The sequence below is a fragment of the Acipenser ruthenus genome, chromosome 45 (assembly GCF_902713425.1).
Source record: "Acipenser ruthenus chromosome 45, fAciRut3.2 maternal haplotype, whole genome shotgun sequence".
NCBI lineage: Eukaryota > Metazoa > Chordata > Actinopteri > Acipenseriformes > Acipenseridae > Acipenser > Acipenser ruthenus.
Window position 1 is genome coordinate 8,740,125 of NC_081233.1, and position 10,778 is coordinate 8,750,902.

The 10,778-nt window shown below is 44.3% G+C and overlaps 1 protein-coding gene across 1 annotated transcript; it reads right to left on the reverse strand.

Moving 5' to 3' along the window:
• Positions 1-2,200: 2,200 nt before the first annotated feature.
• Positions 2,201-8,569, reverse strand: LOC131720919 (heme transporter hrg1-A-like). Its single transcript, XM_059013403.1, has 3 exons — positions 8,193-8,569; positions 4,344-4,511; positions 2,201-3,788 (listed from the first exon to the last, which is right to left on the reverse strand). The coding sequence occupies exons 1-3, from the start codon at positions 8,320-8,322 to the stop codon at positions 3,652-3,654; spliced, it is 435 nt and encodes a 144-aa protein (XP_058869386.1). The 5' UTR covers positions 8,323-8,569; the 3' UTR covers positions 2,201-3,651.
• Between the last annotated feature and the right edge of the window lie 2,209 nt (positions 8,570-10,778).

Genomic DNA, 10,778 nt, shown 5'->3' on the forward strand with positions numbered 1-10,778 from the left:
GTGTGTGGGGGTGGGGGGGAGGGGTATCCAGCCCCTGCCCCTCCACCCCAGGCCGGGGCAGCACTGTAATCCTTGTGTATCATGACAGAGACGTAACCTCACACCGACCTCCGAACCAGCTCTGATTGAAGCAGCTCTGGTGGGATTAGGAAGTGGATACTAAAAACTTCCCGCTAACAAGGAGACCAGGTGCCCAGGGCGGCCTGTTTTAGGGCAGGATGGGGGGGTAGATCCCAGTGTTTTGTCTAAGGTCACTGGAATCCAAACTCAACAGGTCAGGGCAATTTCATGTTCGAAAAGTCAAAACAGTAACCTTTCTCTTTTTTTTCTTATCACTCCCCCAGTGCTGCTACTGCTCCCTATTACTGACCGTGCCTCATTCAAGAGACAGGGACTTTTTACACTCTTCCCAATCAAGTACAATGCTAGATAACATTTTGCGTTGGTGAGAAGTATGTTTGAAAGTTTTCTCAATCGTAGTATATATATATATATATATATATATATATATGAGAGAGAGAGAGAGAGAGACTTATGAAGCTTGTTACGCTGTGATAATACCAGCTCTGTTAATCAAAGCATCAAGCATTTTGTTTAAATATTTGTGATTCTTTGTCATGCTCTATACAAATAGCTTACTGTATTGACAAACCAAACTATACAAACTGAACTGACCTTAACGACTTTATGACAGTGACTTTTCGGCAAATTGATTCCAACATATTTTAACTAAAACAATTGTCGACTTTTATAAAATAAAAAGCCTTAAAAATAAAAAAACAGGATCTTAAAAAATAATTATATATATATATATATATATATATATATATATATATATATATATATATATATATATATATATATATATCAGTAACCGCTGGAGAAAATCGCTGTTGTTGACATCTGGAATTTTAACCAATTTCAGACAATTCAGTTAAACTTCCACAGTAATAATTATTTTCATAATTACACAAGGTCGTGCAGTTATGGAAAAAAATGTCTTTAAATGCCATTCCACTGTTATCAAGATTAACTGAACGTTTTTTCCATGAGACGTCAACTTTACATCAATTTCAATAGTTCAAAATATCCAGTTAGTAATATACAGAATTCCATTGTAACTTTGAGACAACAGCGACCCCTGCGGGAATGAATTATAAACGTCACAACTTCACACAGTTGTGTGTGTGTGTGTGTGTGTGTGTGTGTGTGTGTGTGTGTAATGAAATGATTTTACGAACCGGTATTCGTGGTATTACCGTACCCTGTAACAACTATGTACTTTGTTTTTTCCCCAATAGAAATCACATTTCGCCGAGTGATGTAATACATAAATAAATAAATAAATAAATAAATAAATTAAACGTGTTACTCGTCGTAATTCCAGATAACAACATGAATATCGTAAACATTTTTTTTTAATAACTATAAATTACCTCACAACGACTCAAATAACGACCCAAACTAACCTGTGTACAAGGACGCCGAAAGTTTAAATACTGTGATGACACGTGCGCTGCTTACCCGAGCCGCTGTGACTTGGACTGAACCATTTCAACACAGAAATGAGGGGGGGGGGTAGGAGGTTGCGTGTTCATTTTATCATGTTTTATGTTCACCGGCTACCTCTACTCGTACAATATTCATTTACCTCATACTCGCTTTCTCTTGTACTTACGTTATCTTGGAATATTGCATATTACTGTACTTTTAAAAGCGAAACATTTTTTTCTTCTTCTCGCTTACAGTGTACCTGGCTAGATTTCCCTGTAGTCCCGTGGTTGACTTGAGGCAGAAAGTTCAAATCCATTCGAAGAACCGTCTCGCTCGCGCGCAAGTTTTTTTAAAAATCTGAAAATTCCAAACAAGAACGCCGCGTCCGTTAGGACTTACGTCAGCATTATTTGCAGTTATATATAAAAAAATAAAACTTTCAACACAGCTAAAAAAAAGTCCAAAACGTACTGAAATAATTGAATATATATATGTGTGTGTGTGTGTGTATGTGTGTACAAAATGACACAAGTCTAAATGATAAAATATTTTAATTTTCTTTAATACGTTGTTACATACACAAGTACTTTTTTTTTTTTTTTTTACCACCAAAAGCAAACATACTAATTGTACTAGGAAACGAAAAAAAAGATCTGTTTTTAAAAACATGTAGATTAAAAGCGGTTTCTCAAAAAAAAATACCCACTTACTTTCATATTAGTTTATTATTTATCATCAGTTAAAACATGAACATGCGCGCATCGTAAGGTAAAGATGAACAGCGGCTGACAATTCATATCGACTTTACATGTGAAATTCACCTATGTAGCATAAACAGCGTTAGACTGAGAGAGGGCTGGGAGCCAGGAGATTGAGTCGGGTTCGAGTCCCATACAAAGCGCCATCACTAATTCACTGACTGCCTGTGTGAGGTGGGGTAGCCTAACGGTTAGAGCCGAGGGACTGGGTTTAAATGCCACTGTTCAGCCACTCGTGGTGGTGTCCAAGGTGTAATATCTAATATAAACATGCCCGTGTCCCGAAACAGGCGCTGCATCAAACTGTGCAAAGGGAATGATCCCGCAATATTAAACATTATATTTTAAAGTGCTCTGTTACGAACAGGTCTGTGTAAATTCACTCCGCTCATTCCGAATGGGAGACCTGGCTCCCCCTAGTGGACAGCAGGGATTACTGCAGCAGTGCGTTTCAATGCTGTAATACAGTGCAAAACAGCACAGGAAAAAGTCAAATTAGTGCCGGCTGCAAAACAGAAATAATATATCTTTCTTTTTTATTTATTTATTTAAGTGCTGACGTCAGACCCAAAAGGATTCCATTTTTTCAACATGATCTTGGCATTGACCCTTGACCCCCAGCCCCTGTTTGTTTTTCAATGCCCTTGCAGTTTTTCTCCTCCGTTTAGCGTTTGTTAATTTAAAGCACACGGGACAGAGACAATATACACTGGGTGCATTCGGCTCTGCGCAGAGAGAGCGAGAGAGTGTGTGAGAGAGTGAGAGAGATTGCATGAGTGCACCTAAATCCTGACGCGTAAACCAACTAGCCACTCTGTCCTCAAAAAAAAAGGACAAAGCGAGAAACGACCTTCCGTCTTTGCAAACTGCCTCGCAGTCACTGATGAACTGGAACACGAACGGACGGTTTTAATTTTTAATCCTCCTCCTCCTCTTCCTCTTCTCTGCTCCGTCCATCCGTCCGCTCACAACAGTAAAAAAAATCCACCGAGCCGGTAATGCATTTGAACAAAAACAATGACAGCATTTGAAACGGGGATGGGAACAAGACTCCTGCTGCACAGCAGTTTCACCCACTCCAGGTTTTACTCTGAGCTTGATCAGCCCCGGTGTTTCTAGCTCACAAGCTCAGGTGTGTCTGATTAAACTCGTAGTGAAACCAGGAATGGATCACACTGCTGTGCAGCGGGAGCCTCGTTTCCCCTCCCTGAACAACGCTACAAACGGCATGTGTTTCCAGTAATGATGTTGTTCTTGGAGGTGCTGTTAATGCAAAGGGAGTCTGCAGCGGTGCTGCACTGAGTCCCTCTCTCTCGGCTCTCAGAGGGGCACAGTGCAGCGGCTGGCGGGGGGGGGGCGGGGCGCAGTGCAGCGGCAGGGGGGGGGGGCTGGGCGGGGCTCAGAAGTCACTGAGGATGCTGATGTCAGCGAACTCCCTGCGGTACCGGTACGAACACAGAGCCAGCAGGAAGGACCACTTGAGAGAGATGAAGCTCCACACAGACGACAGGTACAGGCTCCTCGGGTCTGTAAAGGCTGGAGAGAGAGAGGAGGGGGAGAGGAGAGAGGAGAGGAGAGAGGGGGGGAGAGAGAGGAGAGAGATAGGGGGAGAGGAGAGATAGGGGGAGAGGAGAGATAGGGGGAGAGGAGAGAGGGGGGGGAGGAGAGAGGGGGGGAGAGAGGAGAGAGATAGGTGGAGAGGACAGAGAGGGGGAGAGGAGGGGGGAGAGGAGAGGGGGAGGAGAGAGAGGGGGGGAGGAGAGAGGAGAGGAGAGAGAGAGGGGGGAAGGAGAGAGGAGAGAGTGGAGAGAGAGAGGGATCAATCCTCAGTGCCTGATTACAAGGGAGCACCTCACACGGCGAGACTTGGTCCCCTTTCCTTCCATCTATATTATAAATCATTTGATCTGCTTCTTTGCACAGTTTCTTAACAGATTCAGTCTTCTCTATGTTGCTGTGTTAATGTGAACGGGGTATTACTCTGTGTGTGTGTCTAAAGACTTGTAGCGAAGGGAGCTCTGTGATTGGTTAATAAGACACCTCTACTAGGAGGACTGCAAGCAAAGGGAGCACTCGGATTGGTTGACTCACACTGGTGCTGGGTGATGGCGAGGGTGAGGAAGGTGATGAAGGCCACGAGAGCCAGCGCGGAGAAGAGCACTCCCATGACGAGGAAGAAGCGCAGCCCCTTGAGCCACGTCCGCCAGAAATCCTGAACATACATGATGTGAGTGATGAGAGTCCAGAGCGCCAGCACACCTGCAGGAGAGGAGAGGAGAGGAGAGGGGAGAGGAGGGGAGAGGGAGAGAGGAGAGGGGAGGAGAGGAGGGGAGAGAGGAGAGGGGAGGAGAGGAGGGGAGAGGAGGGGAGAGGAGAGGAGGAGAGAGGAGAGGAGGGGAGAGGAGGAGAGGAGGGGAGGGGAGAGGAGAGGAGAGGAGGAGAGAGGGGAGGAGAGGGGAGAGGAGAGGAGGAGAGGGGAGGAGAGGAGAGAAGGGGAGAGGAGGGGAGAGGAGGGGAGAGGAGAGAGGAGAGGAGGGGAGAGGAGGAGAGAGGAGGGGAGGAGAGGGGAGGAGAGGAGAGGAGAGGAGGAGAGAGGAAGAGAGGAGAGGGGAGGAGAGAGGGGAGAAGGGGAGAGGAGAGAGGAGGGGAGGGGAGAGGAGAGGGGTGGGGAGGGAGAGAGGAGTGCAGAGGAGAGGAGAGGAGAGGAGGAGAGAGGAGGAGAGAGGAAGGGAGGAGAGGAGAGAAGGGGAGAGGAGAGAGGAGGGGAGGGGAGAGTGGTGGGGAGGGAGAGAGGAGGGGAGAGGAGAGGAGAGGAGGAGAGAGGGAGAGAGGAGAGGGGAGGAGAGGAGAGAAGGGGAGAGGAGAGGGGAGGAGAGGGGTGGGGAGGGAGAGAGGAGTGCAGAGGAGAGGAGAGGATGAGAGGAGAGGAGAGGAGGAGAGGGGAGGAGAGAAGGGGAGAGGAGAGGGGAGAGGAAAGAGGGAGAGGAGAGGTGAGGAGGAGTGGAGGAGAGATGGAGAGATGGAGAGGAGAGGGGGGAGGGGAGGGGAGAGGAGAGGAGAGGAGGGGAGGGGAGAGGAGAGGGGAGAGAGGAGAGGAGGAGAGGAGGGGATGGGAGGGGAGAGGAGGGGAGGGGAGGGGAGAGGAGAGGGGAGGAGAGCAATTCAATATGTTAACGCAACATTATTCAGCAGGTTTCATTCGACTTTATGAAGCAACATGAGTTCATTTTACAGGGTGATACAGGGTCACAGCTGCAGACATCAGGGCTGCACAATCAGATTCCTCACTTCTCGTATGGAGCTCTGACCAGGCTGTCGATCGGGCTGATTCACCATTCAGAGTGACAGGAGTGAAGGAACAGCTGCTTGGGTTTGTGTGGATCGCTGTTCTGCACAGAGTCTAAGAGAAGCAGCGATCATCACAAACCCAAGCTGCTGTTTCTCTAGTTGTTTTGCTCCGGTTGGTAAATGAGCTCAGTCAACAGCAATGACTCTCACCTGATTTCAGTGGAGCGCTCCACCTGAATATCCTCGTCTGCCTCAGGTTATTTGTTTAGTTGCTGTACGAGCCAGCACACTCAAGCAGGAAGGGCAATTCTAAAACTTTTTTTTCTCTTCTTCCACTCGATTGACTCAGCTTATTAAAGTGCTGTGTCAGCATGACTCTGCAGAGAAAAGCACGCTCTATCTCTCTCTCTCTCTCACTCACTCAGGACTGCTCTTAATCAGCTATTTTTTTCGTTCTGAATCACGAGAACACATTTTCTCTCTCTCTCTCTCTCTCTCTCTCTGTAACAAAACAGGAACCGCGACCTCCGACAGGCCGGGTCACTTCACGTGCCACTCTAACAAAACAAAAAAAATCCACTGTCATTGTTTTTCACGCAGTGTTGAAATTTGCCAAGTCATGTGAGCTGTAGGGGGGGTGGGGGGTCCTTACTTGACTCAGCAAAAAATAAAACCTGACTTGTTTCAGACGTATGCGAGGGGTCACTGTTTAAACTTCAGGGGGGGGGTTACTGGACTGTGTTCTCAATTCTATCCCCACTTTTTCCCATAAATGTGCGTCTCCCCCTGTCCTGGTTACTGTGCAGCACTTAAAAGCATTGGTGAGGAGATCACTTTGTTTTTAGCTCCGAGTCTGTGCACCAGCCGAGAGGGAATAAAAAACAAACAAAAAAAAGACAGGCAGAAACGCTGTGCAGCCCGCATGCTTTGAATCTTGAGGACGGACGGACAGACAGACACCTCCTCTGCATCCCGCTCTCCAGGGAACAGCCTGCCTCACCGCCACTGCTAACAGACACACAAAAAGACTGAAGAAAAAAAACAACAACCTCCAAGTGGAATTCCCCTGAGCGAAAGAAATCTATTTGTTCTTTCAGGAAGGTTTTTTGAAAAATAGGACGCGGGTTTTACTTTCTGTTTGTTACGAACATCCAATCCAGTCGCGTTCCATCATTCTTCATAATGTAGTTATTCAGGGATGGGAATAAGAAAAAAGACTCACAGTAAAACCAGGAGTGGATCACACTGCTATGCAATGGGAGTCTTATTTCCATCCCAGTTATACACCTTTTTTTATTATTATTATTATTTGTTTATTTAGCAGACGCCTTTATCCAATGCACTCACAGAGACTAGGGTGTGTGAACTATGCATCAGCTGCAGAGTCACTTACAACTACGTCTCACCCGAAAGACGGAGCACAAGGAGGTTAAGTGACTTGCTCAGGGTCACACAGTGAGTCAGTGGCTGAGCTGGGATTTGAAGTGTGGACCTCCTGGTTACAAGCCCACTGGACCACTGAGCCTCTTATAACATTTCTTAAGCAACCTAAGATTATGAAATGTTATAAGAAAAAAAGAAAATAGAAATCAAGTAGTATTATTATTATTATTATTATTATTATTATTATTATTATTATTATTATTAATATTTGTAGGTTTCCGTGCACAGCACAATTGCATTTTAACTCCAGCCAGCTTTCTGGACAGGATGTGCATCCTTCTTTAATATACAGTGATGTCTTGTATATATTTCACAGGAAGCAGATGAACACAAAATAAATCGTTTAACATGATCTGCTTTCCCTTCATAAAGTTTAAAGTTTGACAGGCAGGCCAACGAATATAAAAATATCACGCAGCGGCGACTCCAAACTGAACTGAGGAACTTTCAAAACCGATTAAAACAAAACAGGCTTTACAAACAACTCTGAGGCACAAAAGTGGGGCAAGTTTTTTTTTTTTTTGATGATGTCGAAAGAGCCGCCCCTGTCGACAGTACAGAGCTACGGCGGCCCTAAACCCTGAGTTATATAACAGTGTGCTTCAGAAACAAGATTTTATATTATTATAGATCTAAAATAAACTGCAGCCACCACCACGCCACAGAATGCATTTACACAACGTATTCACAGCAACATTAACACATACATATATATACTTTTTATATATGATGTCACAATATATAGAACACCATTACATCATGTAAGAATAAATCATGAATTTGAATGTAAACAATAACAAGTAGTTGTCATGCCGTCAAAAACCTATAAATACCTCCAATGTTTGGATTCAAACACAGGCTCCCTTGAGAAAGATATGTACAACATATCGAAACGTTGGGCAGCTGGCTCTTTGAGCTAATATATATTATTAATTTCTTAGCAGACGCCCTTATCCAGGACAATTACCCATTTATATATATTTAGGTTTTTTTTACTGGAGCAATCTAGGTAAAGTACCTTGCTCAAGGGTACAGCAGCAGTGTCCCCCACCTGGGATTGAACCCACAACCCTCCAGTCAAGAGTCCAGAGCCCTAACCACTACGCCACACTGCTGCCCTCTATCTATCTATCTATATCTATATCTATATTAATAATAATAACAGTGATAGTGATAGTGATGAAGATGATGATGGTGAAGCGCGTTTACCTGACAGCCCCCCCATCGCCGCTGTCCACGGCTGTTTGAACGCGATATTCCAAACGAGGAACGCGGAGACCCCCATCAGCACACCGACGCTGGCATAGCCTATACTGATGTGTGTCTTATTGAACCCCATTAAAAAAACAAAAACAACAGCAAAACAACTGGGAAGAAAACAGGCTAGGATATTAATATACAATACACACAGATCGATCTATATGTGAAACACACACACACACTGGCGAAGAGAAGCGGCGCTACGCGTTATGCAATAGATATGAAAGCATAACAACATAAAGCAAGTATTTTTTAACGCCTGCACCTATCTCATGTTTACACCCAGTCAGCTACCAGCGACACCTGTCGAAAAGAGCTAGATCCTGTAGTGCCGGCATCTGCGTGTCTGCTCTTATGACAGAGACCCCTAGCGCCCCGGAGGCGGTATTGCACGCTAGAGGGCTTAGTTTATTTTTATGAGAAATGAGCAGTTTGTTATTTAAATGCGTTATTAAAGAAACCATTTCTCACGGTTTTCAGAACTTTCGTTTTAACGGGTTGTGAGCATAAGGGATATTGTGAACAGAATCTTGCTTGCTTGAACCAAAGTCATTGTATTTATCTTGCTCTTAATTGTATTATTACTTGTACTGTGATACTTGAAATGCATTTGCTTACGATTGTAAGTCGCCCTGGATAAGGGCGTCTGCTAATAAATAAATAATAATAATAATAATAATAATAATAATAATAATAATAATAATAATAATAATAATAATCTTAGCGCAGCTTCCTAGACTGGGATTGCTTTTTGACTGTATAATCCGACTAGGGCTGCCACCTGTCCGGGTTTGACCGGGACGGTCCGGGATTTGGCATCTGTGTTCGGGTGTCAGGAATTAACAAACCCGGACGCCCTGGTGCCCGGTTTTAAATGAAACGCATAAGAAACGCCAAGCTGCCTTTAATATTGTCTTTGCCACACCGTATAACGGGACATTTTTAAATAGTCTTTATTGGTGGTTCGGATTGGATTGCCAGTAATACTTCCACCAATGAGAATGCGGCACACAGTGTGCGATCCCGCCCCTCGCAGAGACTAGGGGTATGCAGCGCAGGTTCAAGAAGCGCTGGGCATGGGGAAGAATGTTTCAGATGTCAAAGTGAATATGAGAATGAGTGATACTGGAATGTCAATTTACTTAAAAAAAAAAAAAATGAAAAGCATACAGGACATTTCTGGAATTTATGATGCGATCAGAAACTCTGAGGCAGTGTAAACTGCGCCTGTTACTATGGTACTGAACCTGTAGGACTGTTCAGTTTTAGGTTAAGCAGTTTTGTGTTGTTTTTCGTTTGTTTGTTTCTTTATATACAGGGGTTAATTAAGTAGCGGCCATTTGTTTATGTTAGAAAGTCTGTCACAATGGTGAACATTTCCTTTGGACTGTTACTGTCGATATGTGAAGATACTAATATTAAGACACACACCGCGCAGGTCTCGCAAACTAATATGTCGACCCTAACCAATATGTTCAAATAAACTAGTTATGCACCGTGTAAAATAAAAAATAAAAGATTTTACCAATGCTTGCTAGTCTATTAACCAGTTTTAAATTTAAAGCGTTTTCATTTCAGCTTTACTGTTAAAGTTTTCACTCGTGTCAGTACTGTCCTGCAATTACTTCATGATACTGTGATCACTCCCCTGTGTTATGTCAGTGAACCATAGCTAAGTTTTTAAAACTGAGAGTTAGCAAATGCCTGTCCTTAAAGTGTACTGCAGTTAGTAATCCTTTCCAAGTGCTGATGTCTTCAAATTGAAGGGCCATGTAAGAACGAGAAATACAGCAAATCATTTCTAGAAGGACTGTGTTGCTCTCCGAGTTGCTGCAGTTACATTGTAGATGGTATAACAAGTTACTGTAAATGAGATACAGTAAAAAATAAATAAATACAGAAATAAATAAATAAATAAAATATCTAAATTGTGTTCATATAGTTTTTTTAAAAAAAAGTAAATTCTAGGTGATGCAAGACCTTGTGATGCATCGCTGTAAAGCAGGGCTGGCCAGAGCTCTCTTTTCCACACCTGGTCTTTGTTCCAACACTAAATCAGCACCACGGAGCCTGAAGTCTTTCATGATCTCATTTACCCGCTAAACCCAGAGTGGAATAAATGGCCCCCCAGGACTGTGATTGATCGGACCCCCCCTGATCTAAAGGGCCCATGGCAATCTGACCCAGGTTCACCTTGCCTGAGACAGGCCTATTGAAATAAGAAGCAATCAGTCAGACAGCCAGGGCTACCACAGTGCTCTTCCCTTCAGTTTGTGGTCTCAGTATAGTGTTTGCATGCAGCTGCAGGAGGTGGTTTTGAGCTCAGCCTTGCAGCTAATCAGATTCTGAAGATGCGGTTTTCTAACTCAAGACAGTGAGGCGTGGGAGTGAATTGCACGCTAGCTTCTACAGCCTCGGGCCGTGTCCCTTAAGCTTAAACAACATTACAGTCACATTTTACACCCCCCTCCCCCCCCCCTCCCTTTTCCAGATGTCCCATTCAGATACTGCCTGTGCCATGACTGTTCGACTGCA